The sequence below is a fragment of the Panthera tigris genome, chromosome A1 (assembly GCF_018350195.1).
Source record: "Panthera tigris isolate Pti1 chromosome A1, P.tigris_Pti1_mat1.1, whole genome shotgun sequence".
Lineage (NCBI taxonomy): Eukaryota > Metazoa > Chordata > Mammalia > Carnivora > Felidae > Panthera > Panthera tigris.
Window position 1 is genome coordinate 108,329,211 of NC_056660.1, and position 14,936 is coordinate 108,344,146.

Consider the following 14,936-nt stretch of genomic DNA (forward strand, 5'->3'; position numbering starts at 1 on the left):
GTTGAGCAGCTCCCTTGCTCTTTTGCACTATATTCTAGAAAATATTTCTCTATTCTATTTTCTAGCTAGCTAAGTTGATTTTGAGCTGAATTCATTTCAATATTAGGCTCAATTACTGAGTTTTTAAATTTGATGATATTTTTAGTTTCCAAGGACCATTAATTTTTTAAAATAGGACTGTTATATTATGGATCCAGGGGCCTCTTGTCTTTAAAGAGATATTTAGTTTTTCTCTAGTTCTTCAGGCGTTACTCTGTTTGCTTGATTTGTTGCCTCTCTTCTGTGTCACTGGTTTTATTCAAAGGTTTGGGTGTTCCTAGTTGTCTGTTCATATCTCTGCTTGAAAATATGTATTTTTACAGCAGTGTGTATAAATTCTGAAACAGTAGCCTAGCTCTGGAGATTTCTTAGAAGTGTAATGAGACATGCTGAGAACCCATGTTCTACATGGTGATGTCCTCCTGCAGTTTCAGGTATTGTAGGTAAAATGGGGCACTATTTTAATTGTCTGGCTAGTGTACACACTAGAAGGCTCCTTTATCAGAATTTCCACTTCAGAGAGCCATACTACATCTTTATCCTGGGGTTAACAAGCATAATCTATCTCTTTTACCTTTTTCTCCCTCTGCTATCCTTGTGGTAATCTGGATTTACTACAGACTCTCTTCTGCTTCTCACCCCAGTCCCAGCATTGATACTTAAGAACTAAACCCTCAGTTCACTTTCCTTAGGAGTAGTTCTCAGGGTTTATCCTGGCAGCATGCATTGTCAGCTGCCAATGTTTCCAAAATAAGCAAAGGATGAGGCAGAGGAACCAGGTCACATAGTGGCAAAATGCAGTGCTTAATCTATCACCTTGACAATTCCTTCAGCGTCCTTTTTATTATAGGGTTTTTTTTTGTTTGTTTGTTTTGGCTTGGTTTTTTTTTTTTTTTTTTTTTTTTTTGCATTTATTCACCAACTATTTGGATGTCTCTAGAGCTCTTATCTCTGTAGTGGTTTTTCTCTGCTCTTCAAATATTCTCAAATATTCAGCAATCTGATCTCATCTGCTTTTAAGAATTCCTCAGTATTTCTGGTGTGCTGATGGCATCCTTTCTTGTATTCAAAAATAACTTCAATTACACCAATATGTAGATGGCTCATAAATTTCTATCAGCAATCATCCATATCCAACTTGCCTATTTGGCATTCTACTTAGTCATCTTAAAAGCACCCATAACCTAATATATTAAAAACATAATTTATGACCTTTCCCTCAAACGAGATTTTTTTCAGTAAATGGCACCACCTTGTATCTAGTTATGCAAGCCAGAAACAGGTGTCATCTTTGATACTTCCATCTCCTTCATTCTTCATTTGCCAAATTCTGTCAGTTTCGTTTCCTAAAATGGTCATGAGCTATGCTCACTTCTTTCCATTTTCAATGTCATCCTTTAGTACAAAGTGCCATCATTTCTCCCCTAAAATACTGTAATAACCTCCTATCTGGTCTATTTGCATCCATTCATGCTTCTTTCCATACTGTAGCCAAGATGATCATATATCTTCCTAAGTAAAAGACTCCAGTGGCTTCCTGCTGCTCCAAATATAAACAGCCATATCTTTGACATGGCCTACAAGGCTCGGCAAGGCCTCTGTGTGTGTTCAACCTTGTCTTAATATTGCATTTACCCCTCCTTTCTGAACGACAACCACACTGGACTTCTTTCAGTTCGTTGAACACGTAAGGCTTAATCCCATGTTACGGTCTTTGCTATTCCCTCTGCCTGGGTGGCTCTTAACTCACCTCTTTGCATAGCTAATTTCTCCTTTTCTTCCAAACTCAATTCAATTGCTGTTCCTTCATAGAAGCTTTCCCTAATCTCTCCAGCTAAACTCAATTTGTTACATTCAAATCAATCTCTTTTGTAGCATTTATAACAATTTTAATTTCCTGGTGTGTACTTGAAAGCTATGAGGATGAGGTCCATTGCACAGGCAGACGGATTCACCTTGGACTAGGAGAAAGATACCTCTTCCACTAAGATGGGAAGATGAAGCAAAAATACAAATGGATGCTTATGTTCAGAAGAAAGAAAGTTGAGAGAGCTCTGGCAGTCTTACCTGATACTAGCTCACTACTCGATGAACTACTGTCAACCTGGAGGTCATCAGTCATTGACTCCTAAGTGAAATAAGAATTAAAGGTATAGCACAAACTATGAGACTGAATATTTTTATATTTTATTATATCACATTGATTTGGTTACTTTGAAACGAAAAACTGAACTTTGTGTATCAGCTTCATATGTATAATAGATTCTTTCAGTTTCCTGACCACAGATGTAATCTGATATTTAATATTAAATCTAAAAATAAATACTGAAATATAATAATGTGGGCACATCTACAGAGTCAGCAATATACTAGTCAACTAACTACTGTAGGTTAAACCAGCACCTAGAAAGTGAACATTCTTCTGACCACCTAGGTAAGAAAAGTTTTTCTTTCTCTAGATAGGAAGGCAAAATAAATCAAAAGACTGATAAGTCTAAATAAAATACGAGAAATACAACTAAAGGCAAACAAATATAAAAGTATTTGTTATATATGTGTATAAAAGTGTAACTACCTTCAACATATAATGAATAAGCATTTCACCAAAAAAGAAACACAGATAGCCAATAAAATAAAAAAAAAGTATCAATTTTACTAGTATTCAGAGAAATGGAAAATCAGATAACATGTTACTTTTCATCTATAAAATATATGTGTTTTCAAATTATCAGATAAAATGGTGCCAACTGCCCAACATGAATTAAAAATGATTCAACCCTTGACCCACTGCAAAATTTTTTATCTTAGAGTGACAATTTGAGTGTACACAAAAAACTTCTGTGGTAGAATGCCCACTGATATCTAAAATGGCAAAACCTTGGAAACAATTTCAATCCTCCAACCACAGGAAAAAGTCATACAAATTACAGTATAAGACAAAGCACTATGCAGACACCAAAAATCATATTTTTAGAGACCACTTAATGTTAGAGGAATATACAATCAGGCAACAACTTTTAAATTTAAAAAAAGGCACAGAAAAAAAGGAATGTAGAAAAAATATATAAAAATTAGAAGAAACTTTTTAAACACTTTTTTTTGGCATAGTCTGGATCATCTACAACGAACACTTAACAGTGTTAAAATCTGGGGTAAAATCCTTTAAAAAAATGCCTTTGTTGAAACTGCCCACCCCCAAAACACATGTTTTAGAGATATATGTAAGCTAAAGCACTGGAACATGACTATTTAATGCTAATGGTAGATGAGTCACAAGCAATTTTTAAAATCTGAGTTTCTCCAAACTACTGCTATGTATCTTTAAAATACTGTACAGAATCCATATTAAGTACAGTAGGTCAAGAAATTATATAATATACTAATGGTAATGAACACTGTTTCTAGTTGTTAATGGAAAGTCAAATAAGAAAACATGAAAATGACTTTGAAATGCTTTTAAGTGCTCCTCAACATAAGGGAGTTACTAAGAAAAACTTACATATACCTGTTTCATAGAAAATTACTCAGTAATGGGCATTTCTCAAATTTTTGTCAAGGGAAATTAAAAATAAAAAATGTGGCTATGAATCCACCAGAATCAGAAATTCAAGGCCCTGTCTAAAGAGAAAACACCAACGTTTATAAAAATGCAACGAAGCCATGTATTCTCTATTGAACAAAGACTATACTACATTTTAATCTACAGGCGCATCAGTTACCGCTGGTCTCTGCTGTTAAGTATACCCAAGGTCCGTAAGAGAAATATACATACACTCAATGGAGCAAACTTCTCATCCCAGGGCTCTTCACTAGTGCTATTTCCACGCAGGCTTTTCTGTCCTGTAACTCTTAATTGAGTGCTAACAAACAAACAACGCAATTAGTTTGCACGGTCTGGGCTTGGCTTTCCACGGCTCTGTTCATACTGTTCAGAATCTGAAAAGCCATGTGGGGACGCCATTAAGAAAAAGACCCCAGTGGGTTAATTGTACCAATACCCAACTGATGGTGTGAATGCTTTCTGAAGATTTGAGCTCACTTGCTTTTAGGTAACTTGGCAAAACTGCTCTTTAAAAAAGTCTGGGCCTATGTTGTGGGAGGAGCGAAATCACAGTATTCCACCTATTTTCTTCGTTGACTCTTGGAAGGAGAAGTTGGCTATTGGCAGAAAATGAGGATGAAAATTTTGAGGGGGGCCAGAGGCATGGGCTTGGCACAAGTGGCTACGCACCTCGGCGGCCTAGAGCGGCTAACTCCCCGCCCACTCCACTCGGCTCTCTCTGAGATCTTCGGCAAACAGGGCGCTTCTCCTTTCAGGCCTAAGAGAGGGCGGCATATTTCAGGGAGAAGCCCCAGGCCCGTTTGCCGGCCTCGGGTTTCCCTGGGCCGAGGCCTAGCCGCCCCCGCCCTTCGCCTTTGCCAACCCCGAGTGCCGCTCCACAGGCTTGCCCACCCGGGCTTACAGTGCGCAGAGTGCCTTCTGTCTGGACCTGGAGGGGCCTCCGCCTTCACGGTGGGGCCTAGCTCCGGCGTCGGGGTTAGGTTGAGCCTCTGGCCAGCCCGCTTCTTGCGGGTATACACCCGTAGCGACCACATTGCCACCCTACCCCCCAAGGCCTTAGGGGCCTCTTGGCCCTCCACAGCCTCTCTCGTCGCCTTCCGGAGGAAGCAAGCTAGGGTCTGAGTGCCTCAGCGTCCACGCACAGAAGCTGCCTGCGGAGCAGTATGACAAGAGCTGGGCGGAGAAAAGCCAACAGCCCACAGAACCAACTGCTACACTGGACTGACGAGCACCCCGCCTCGCTCCCGCCTTTTTTTTTTTTTTTTTTATCTCGTCCAAGCCATGCGCTGGCTTCTGGGAAACGGAGTGACGTGAAGGCCGCCCCGCCCCCCTGGAGGTGCGGCGTCCGGGTATTTGGCGGTAGACCCGCATGGTTGCAGGTCCAGTGGCGCTGGCTGTCTCATCTCACGCTTGAAGAGAAGCTTATGGGAAAAAGCCTTTTAATCTTCCTGGTGGTTGCAACCTTTGCTTTTTATTTTTCCCTTAATGTGTTGAGCTCATCACCTGCGTGCTACCGATGGCTTAGCCCATCTCATTATAAACATTGCATTAATGCCTCAGTAATATTTTAGGTCTCCAAACATAGGGAGTCTTGGTGGGGTGCGGAGTGCGGTGGTCAGCCTGACTCAGTGCAAGGAAAGTCAGACAGCAACCAAAGCACATTACCAGCAGAGAATATCCTCCTGAGCAATCAACTTCAGTTCCGGGGCCACCAGTTTACTGGGGAGCCATGGCATTTGAGAGTTAGCATTCAAAGACCTTGCTTCCAGGAGATTTCTTCTTAAGGATAAGAAGAATCCCTTCGCCCCATCCAGGAGCTATCTCCTGGACGTCTGGGCAGCTTTATGGTCAAGGTAGAGAATTTCTTACCTCTTAGTGTCCTGGGGCTCAGCTTGTTTGCTCTGCCTCATTGCGGGAACGTAGGAATGACTTCCCTCTCTCCATACATCCTGGTTGAACCACCTGGCTGCATCTGATAAGCATATTGTGCATATAATAACCATCTTCATATTTTTAAAATGACATTTCACAACATTAAAAAATGCGTTTGTAGATATAAAATTCAAAAACTCAAAGACTTGTGATGTTCCAATATTGTATGTGTGACTATAGCACACATATAGCCACAATGTTTTCCTAATTAAATTCCTCTGAACTTTTTAAAATTTAAAATTTTCTCATAGAAAGTCACAACAATCGATTTAATATACAATTAATTATTAAAACTTAGCTTTATAAAGAACAGAAGGTAGGAATTCCTACCTAGTTAGATATAGTGCTTTGAGTCACTGAATCAATACTTACTTAGCATCTTAGTCTGTGTTAGGCATTCTGGTAGGTCCTGGGGATACAGAAGTGTGTTAGAAATGGTCCTTCAGTCTAGGATCTCAAACTCTTGTTGCAATACAAAGCAATTATCATATTTCAACCTCCTTTCTTTAGTCACATCCATAACATGCTGACAAGCAGTCTCTAGTTTATAAGTCAGGTCTCCAGGCTCTCCTCTCTCTGGAGGCTGTTGTGAAAAAAACTCGGAGTTCTTAAATGACTTGTGGGAGGTATGGATCCTTCCATGCCTTACACCTAGAAAGGGAAGAAACAATGAAAAAGGAAAAGAGCTTAAAGCAAAAGCTGATCTGTGCTTTGGTGTCCCTATTCCTTAATTGTCTTGCTATACTGATCTCCATTTACTGAAATGCCATCAAGTAAAGGTTTATGGAAGTTAATGCATAGGGTTTCAAAACTGGAAATAACCTTTGGAATGATTTCTTGAGACAAAAGGGGTCCTTGAAGATGATCTAATTTACCCCTCATTTTGCAGCTGAGGAAACTACAGGTTAGGGAGGCTTGTTATGACAGATGATTGGCATAGGTGGCATGAGTCTCCTGGCATTTGGCTAGTGTGCTTGTCATGGCCCTGTTCTTCCTAACACATGGCTGGGAAAGGGGTCGGGGGAGCAAGGAAAGGAGTTTGAAGCCCTCAGTTGCAAGGGGATAAAAGATACTATAGACACACTTGGTCTGTTTAAAAAAATTTTTTTTAATGTTTTATTTATTTTTGAGAGAGAGCGAGAGAGAGAGAGAAAGAGCAAGCGAGCAAACAGGTGAGGGGCAGAGAGAGAGGGAGACGCAGAATACAAAGCAGGTTCCAGGCTCTGAGCTGTCAGCACAGAGCCTGACGTGGGGCTCAAACTCACAAACTGTGAGATCATGACCTGAGCCTAAGTCAGACACTTAACTGACTGAGCCACCTATGTGCCCTACACACTTGGTCTGTTTAAAGCTTCACCCAGTGCCAGCCTATAAAAGGGAAGGAGATGTGTCCCATACAAAAGGATGGGCAGAGACGTCTCAATTCAATTATCTCTCTGTATCTCCTCATTCTATCCCCAGATACACAAATGCCAGTGCAAGCATTCATCAAGTTAAATTGAACTTCTCCCGTTTCCCTTTGTACTCCTCCCATATCTAGACTCAGAATTCTGCTAGCAGTGTTTCAGTTCACATGATGGGTCACACGATAGGTTTGACTAGGTTTGGAACAGTTATGGAGAAACTAACTTCCATGATAAAACAAATTCCAAATTTTGAAGAGATTTCTGAAGGAAGTTTTTGTTGTTGTTTTGCTTTGTTTTAAGTAGCTCTTTTGTGGGTTTAGCATTCCCTGGAGCCCAGAGGCAATCCTTCTCTGTTTTCTTTTGGAGTGACTCACTGAGCAGTTCTGTTTGTGTTACTAACCACAATTTTCAGGGTCTAACTGGAAACCAGTTTATTTCTGCTTACTTGACCAGACTGTACAAAACCACAGTGACAGAGGAAATGTATCTTCAGGTGTTGTGATCTTAATGCTATGCAACACATGAAAAACAGCCAAGGGGATTTTTCATTCCGTGGCTATTTCTTGAGCATCCTGTATGGGCTAGTCCTTCTGCACTGGGGCTATAACCTCAAGCAACTCACAGCGTGAGTGGGAGTGGGGCAGAGGGAATCTTCTCAGATAAAAGGATAACTGAACTGTTCTAAGAGCTGCGTGGTGGCAGTTAGCAGAGCTATTAAAGGCTATGGCATTCCATGACAGTGGGACCATATGTGCCACATGGAGGCACAGAAAAGCATGATGCTTTTAGGGCACTACATAAAGTAGTTGATGTGACTGGAACCAAGGCTCCAATGGAGGAAGCGCAGGAGTAGAGATGCTACGCCTTGTGTGCTGAACCAGGGAGTCTGAACTTTATCCTGGAAACGGGGAAGTCATGGAAGGAATATTAAGCAGGAGAGTGGCATGACCAGATTTTCAATTTAGAAAGATCACACTGACTAAAATGTGGATGGTGACATTTAAAGAAGCTGGGGTAGAAACAGGAAAACTAATTAAGAAAGAACAGTAATATTCCAGACAAGAGATGAGAATGGCCTGAACTATACTAATAGCCATTAGAATGGAGGAATAGACAATAGCAAATATACAGAGAAGGCAGAATCTGCATAACTTTAGGCATGGCAGAATGTACCATCTTAAGAAAGTATAACCATTATCTTGTATATGGGTAAAAAACATGGAAATACTGTTTCAGGGGCATCACAATGGAAAGTTTGAATACAGTTGTTCTTTTAAAAGTATAAAAATGGTTTAAATTCAGTACACATTTAAATCCAAGACACACTTGGTAACAGAAAATGCACAAAGAAAAGGAGCACCTCAGGGGTGGGGGAGGACTGTAAATCTTTGGAGTTTGGGGACACTTATGGAGAGTGCAGAGTATGCTGACTAGTGGTAAAGTTTGATATAATGTTTACCATAAGCTCTATGATCAATGATTACTAATATACTAACATCAGGGGACTATGCCATATAAATATATAAAATAGTAATTATAACCAACTTTGAGAAACGAAAAAATCTTTATTTTTTACAAAAGTTTTCATAAATGCATTTTATATTTGATAGGCATGCTATTATAACAAAGCAACTAAAAAGATAATTACAGTTAAGATACTTGTATGCATATTTAAAAGGTAATATTTTAATTTCCTCAAGTTTTAAAAATTTAATGTAGAATAAGCAATTCTTCAAAAAATACCCCTTTTCCCCACCCCGTGCAATTGTTGCAGTGACTTACAAGGAAAATTAATCAGTCAAATGAAATGTCTAAAAGCCACCATCACCTCATCAGGACCTTTTCAGTTTGGGACAAGGTTTAGAATTGCTTATATTCCAGGTATTTATCTATTGCCTCTGGGTTATAACCATTCATTGTTCTAACTCAAGAATTTCTCATTTAGGGCTTTGTCCTCACTTGAATGCTAATCCCATTCTTAACTGCAGTTAATTGTAGAATCACAGAAAGGACTGTGCAGCATACTTGAGAGACAATTCAAATTATCAGGATCATTTTCTTTTCATGTTTATGCTTCCTTAAAATAAAAAAAAAACAGGCAAAAAAATATAGCAACTTAGCTCAACATATAATTTATCGATTTTATATATGATTATTCATTCTTTTTTTCTCCTGAGATATTAAGCAAGTTTGTAAGTAGTCTGTTTTCATGCAAAAAATACAGTTTTCCATTGTTTACATTCATCTCATAGTATTTTGTATCCTAAATAACTATATCACCTTTGTGCTTTACACATTTGGAAAATGAAGAATAATCCATTTTCTTTACTGCAGAAAAAATAAAAGATTATCAGTTCTTTGATGGGTAATACAACCTAATTAAGTGCAAACTTCGAGTTGCTAAAACATTACCTGACTATAAAAATTGCAGTGGAAAGTTCTATTTTCCTCATGCTTGCAGTTTTAATCAAATGTAGAATGAAAGGTTAACTTGCTCATATGAGGGAGACATAGTATGTTTATTCCTTGAACTTCTAAGTCTGTGAGTCCCTAATAAATGTGGAACTAGGCCTCCATGCCACACCTGGTCTGAGTTTCCTCTCTCACCTGGGGGGAATCATAATAAAATATAAAGATGTCTTTTATGGCAAAAGAAAAAAAAAAGGTGTATATTCTATTTGAAAATATACACAGGATTGGCTTCTAAAATGTGAAAATTACTAATTTATATTCCTAATTACATTAATAATGTACATTTGAATGAAAAACAGATAAAAGGCCAAACATTTAGGAACATGACTTTTTAAAAAATAATTCATCTGTTATGCCTCTAGACTTCTGTTGGATTTGATGTCCACTACAAATGTGAACATCTTAAGTACATAGCCTTTTCCTATATTGGTTAAAGAGAAATACAAAAATTTTCCCCCCAAAATAAAGTTGGGGAATCTGAAGCAAGAGGGATTTTCCATTAACACATCTTGTTTTATTTCTTCTTTATTCAAAAATTCAGTGGAGTTAAACAGAGGAATAGATGAATGTACCTGCAGTATATTTAGGGCCCACTGTTTACTTTTCTCAGCACATTTGCTGTAACCTATTTATTGGCCCAAATGTGATGCTTTACATACAGATCAGGAAGGCCAGAAGAAACACAAGATCTTTAAAGTGAGAAAAACAAGAGATCTTTACCTGTCCATAATCAATCATATGTAACTACTATGAGGTAAAAATACAACCAAAATAAGTGTTACATTATTTGCTTATGTTATATTGTCCAAAATCCTCCTGAAAATAAGAGACAACTGAAATTTTTTTGAGTGGAAGGACAATGGGAATCAGCTTCATTTTCTTCAACATGTGACGCTACTTGCCTTATTTTAAAAGAGTATGAATATCTAATTCAGATAATGATTTTCTCTTTTAGTCAAACATTAAATATAAAAAATTAATGCTATGTAGATATGGCCTTGGAAATTTTTAGAATTTATTTATTCAGAAATGCCTTTAAGAAGGAATATGCATGGAACTAACTCATATACTAAAAGTCGGATTTGTAAGTGTAAGTAGAGGATCTGCGGACAGAAATATGCCAAAGGAATGTGTAAAGAATTGGATAAACGCATCAGATGAAGGTGTGATCCACTTTTGCCAATGCTGAAATATAAGTGTATATAATCACTGATACAGATTCATCCAGTAGGCCCATGTGATGATGCAGTTTTTTAACCAATAGCATTTATTTACAGCTTGGATTTGCTCCAGGGGAAAGGAACTTCTGGATTGTGAATGCTTTCCCCATGTCTGCTTTCAGAGTCCTGTCTCTATAGAAGAAAACACTTGCCTAGGGATGGTTCCTTCTTCAGAAGCACAGTCTGTAGCTTGGAACCTAACTGCTGTCCATGCTGGGTTTTAATTATAAGAAATCGTTGGTACTCGGGTGCAAGGAGTATCTAAATACATAATGCAAAAAAGGAGGTTTCCATGGTTAAGCTTAAAAGCATTTAAAGATTTTTTGAATGGAATTATGCCCTATGAGATATTCATCTATGATGGATTTAAAAACTTTCATAGCGGTGTTTTGAAGAGGTTCTTCAAAATTAAGTTGTTGAAAAACTGTTTTCTTTGGAAATAACATCCCTTCCTCCCCTTGTTCAGGATTACAGCCATATTTGGTTTCCCAGGCCTGGCCTGGACATACTATGAATGGGAGGCCTGAAGAGCCCAGCAAGGAATATAGGTACAGTAATTGCTGTCTATCTTGAGAAATAATTCTGGGTTTCTTTGCCCAAGTCTTCCCCAAAGGTCCATTCATTGTAGAGTCAACAGACATCTTTTAGAATTCATGTGGTAAGAAGTCCATGGATATACACATTTTATCCTTGAAGTAGTTGTACATTTGTCTCTAAGTAGTTCCTGAATATTTTAATGAGCTTAATAAATGAGAAAATATGTTGAAAGATCTTTGTAAAATGTTATATAAATATAACATGTTTCAATAATATCTGAAATCGCATTTTTCATGCATAAAAGTAAAAATGACAGGGAAAACTTGTTCACATCAATAAGAATTGTCATGTATAAAGAATCTGAATTTATGTAGAATGTGCATTATATCTTGTTTTAGCATGATTCTGTACACCTAATTTTAATTTTTTAAGTCTGATTTAACTGTGATTTTGACAATCAGTTACTAATGAGGTAGTCCACATTGCTTAGATATTTGCTATATCAGGTTACTATTCCACAAATAATGAAGTACAGTATATCAGTTATGTTTTTCCTTTATGTTTAATAAGAGTTCTGTGAACATTGAGAATATATTACTTTTAGTGGTACACAGTCCTTGAGAAAAGTCTTGATTTTTACATTGCCATTTGTGATATTTTTAGCAGCTTGTTACAATATCATTTTAATAAAAATAAAGTGTACTCAGTGATGATAGAGAAAATATTGTTAAAGACCTTTTGGGACAGGAAAAGGCATGGTCATAAGATCACGTGCTTATTCATTTTCAGCTGCATCATTCTGATTCATTACTTTCAAGAGAAACTATAATATTGCTACACAGTCCATTATACTGAGAAGAACTTTCCTTGAACTTCACATGGAGATTGAGTAAAGCTCTTCTATTTGTTTTTTGAAGTACTCTCTCAGCTCAGGTCTCTTAGCCTTTAATGTTGGTGTCAGCAAGCCATTCTGAACTGAGAACATGTCAGAGTGGATGTGAATGGCTTTAACCTAAAAACCAAATGCAGAATATGTCTTTATCAGGAATATAACATAGCATTTATAGTACACATGATAAAAGTAACAGGCATACAAGAATAGATATATTGATATAAAAACACTATGCTCTTTTTAAAAGTCAAAGTTAGGTCAGTAACATTTCAGCCTATTTAACATGTCTGCAAGCCACCTTTTCTCCCTTCCTACTCCTTCATTTAGCCAGTCAACAGAAATGAGCTGGGTGCTTATTCTGTGCCAGGCACTGAGGACACAAAGAAGAGTCATGAGTGCCCCTGCCCTCAGCAGGTGCACACTAGCATTCAGCAGAGCAGACACACCAGGCAATTATCAGACAGCGTGGTATGCACAGTGACAGGCGCCTAAGGCAGTGATGGTAGGGGAAAAGGAGGAGCAGCCAGGGAAGCCTTCCCAAATTAGATGAGTGTTAAAAGATGAGTAAGAGTTAACCAGCAAAGGAGGAGAGGTGGGTAATGGAGGGCATTCTAGGCAGAGACAACCCCAAGAACAAAGCTGTGGGAATGAGAAAAGACAGAACATGCGAATGGAAATCCAAGTGGTTTTTTGGTGTAGATACATGAAGTAGGAGGTAAAGGGGTAAGAGATGAAGCTGAAGTGGTTAATGCAACAGTTTACAGAGGAGCTCAAACTTTAGGCTGGAGTCTGTAAGAAGGCACTTAAGGTTTTCATACAGGGCAGTGGCATGGCTAAATACACATTTTAGAAAGATCTCGCCAAGAGAAATGTGAAAATGTTCTTTGAGAACATGAAGATTAGAAACAGGGAAACCAATCTGAGGGATCTGGCCAATCCACGGGGGACCAGATAAGCACCTACACTTAGATTCAGGGCAGAGACAGAGACAAGTAAGCAGTTCTAAGACCCATTCCATGGATAAGAGGTAGTAAAGAGGGAGGCAGCCTCAATGACCCCTGGGTTTCTGACTTGAATGGGTACATGGATGGTATTGCAATTCACAGCAGGAATATAAAGTTTGAGGGTATATGATGAGTCTGTTAAAAAAAAAAAAGTCTCACCATGGAATTTTATATCTACCGGAAGGAGGAATGTACGGATCAGGTTTAGCATTCGCACTTCCTATTTCTGTGAGGCAGATCCTAGGTCCTCTCATGCAAAGTCCCTTTGCAGTGGAATTGACCAGAGACAGATGAACTAATGTAGGAGGGCCTGGGCCAACTCCTCCCACGTGGGGCTCTATCTGAAAGGGTCTCTGACAGTTTCATGACAATTTTATCATACGGGCTTGAACTGAATCCTTGAGTGATACTGGAAATCGTGTCTGGACTGACAATTGTCTAAATTAAATGGTTTTTGTTGAGATAATAGGCCCATATCATTAAATAGCAAACAGGGTTATGGATTGCTGTAATAGACCTCTTAATAACAAGTTTTATTACATTTTTGAAAAAATAAAACTGTCATGAACCTGAGGCACAGAGACACAATATGACTACAGATACCATTTGCTAAACATTCATGCCATTCTGTCCTGCATGTTATTCAAAGTCTAAAATGCAATTTTGAAACTGAAATAAGTATTTTCTCAGAATCCTCTGGCAGAGAAGCCCAGGTAGCACCAGTAAGAAGTGCACCAAGTCCAACTACTCCATTGGTATGTACAATTGACCCTTGAACAACAAAACAGGGTTAGGGAAGCTGACCACCTGCACAACTGAAATTTCATATATAACTTTTGACTCCCCAAAACTTAACTACTAATAACCTAGTATTGACTAGAAGACTTACCTACAACATAAACAGTTGGTTAACACATATTTTGTATGCTGTATGTATTATATACTGTGTTTTTACAATAAAGTAAGCTAGAGAAAATGTTATAAAGAAAATCATAAGGAAGAGAAAATACATGTATAGTTACTGAACTATATATATATAAAAAGAACCACATCCAAGTGGACCCCTCCAGTTGAAACTCATGTTGTTCAATAGTCAACTGTCACAGACATTTAGAATATTGATTCAAAACCTATGTATTAAATACACATACACATTCATTTGTTGTTTTATGTATTTGGTATTTATCAAGCAACTCCTATGTGTCAGATATGTGTCAGGCAACAGGGATACAAAGAATAACAAGACACAGTCCCTGCCCTCATAGATTTACAATCTAATGACAGATGCTGCAGTATGACATTGCTACCACAGGGGCAAGCCCAGAGAGGGTCACCTTTTGCAGGCAGAATCAGTTGCTTTGCCAATACCCACTCTTGACTTCTTCCATGCTAATGAAACCAAAACTATGTCTATGTCTACCAGGGCAATCTTGTTCTCTGATTTCCCAGCTATCCTTGCAGCTAGGGGATAGCCATGAGATCCATTTTTGGCTAGTGATAAAGGAAAGTTTTTGCTTTCCTAATATAAGGTTCAGACATAGATTTCTCCACCCATTGTTCTTTTTTCCTTCCTTGAATATGGACAATGTCCAAAGCTATAACAGTGCCCTTGTGATAAGCCAACATACTAAGAATGAAGAGTGGAAAGATAGTAGAGCCTAGGTCTTGGAGGACCTGTACCTTCCTTGGACTGTCTACCTTCAGACATCTTATGTGAGAAAAAAAAAAAAAAAAACCACTCTGTGTTTAAGACACTATGTGTTTCTGTTAGAGCTGAATTCATTTCTGATATAGCACCTAACCCAGGCTTGGGAAGGGTTCATTGAAAAGAGATGCCTGGGGCACCTGGGTGAGTCAGTCAGTTAAGCATCC

General features: G+C 38.3%; 2 protein-coding genes across 10 annotated transcripts in view; both read right to left on the bottom strand.

The window, feature by feature from the left end:
- Positions 1-4,824, bottom strand: part of MEIKIN (meiotic kinetochore factor) — a 78,925-nt gene extending 74,101 nt beyond the window's left edge. For all 5 annotated transcript variants that reach the window (XR_006208470.1, XM_042958892.1, XM_042958903.1 and 2 more), the window contains exons 1-4: positions 4,503-4,824; positions 4,271-4,358; positions 3,812-3,899; positions 2,107-2,167 (exon numbers count right to left, since the gene is read on the bottom strand). Coding sequence is in view for 4 of the 5 variants with exons in the window: in XM_042958892.1 (XP_042814826.1) it covers positions 2,107-2,167; positions 3,812-3,899; positions 4,271-4,358; positions 4,503-4,635 (370 nt within the window). In the remaining variant the exon portion in view is untranslated. The remainder of the gene's footprint in view (positions 1-2,106; positions 2,168-3,811; positions 3,900-4,270; positions 4,359-4,502) is intronic.
- A 6,887-nt stretch (positions 4,825-11,711) lies between these two features.
- The window catches only part of ACSL6 (acyl-CoA synthetase long chain family member 6), a 60,121-nt gene continuing 56,896 nt past the window's right edge, over positions 11,712-14,936 (bottom strand). For all 5 annotated transcript variants that reach the window (XM_007087779.3, XM_042983550.1, XM_007087778.3 and 2 more), the window contains one exon: positions 11,712-12,180. In XM_007087779.3, the coding sequence (XP_007087841.1) occupies positions 12,043-12,180 (138 nt within the window). In that variant the 3' untranslated portion in view covers positions 11,712-12,042. The remainder of the gene's footprint in view (positions 12,181-14,936) is intronic.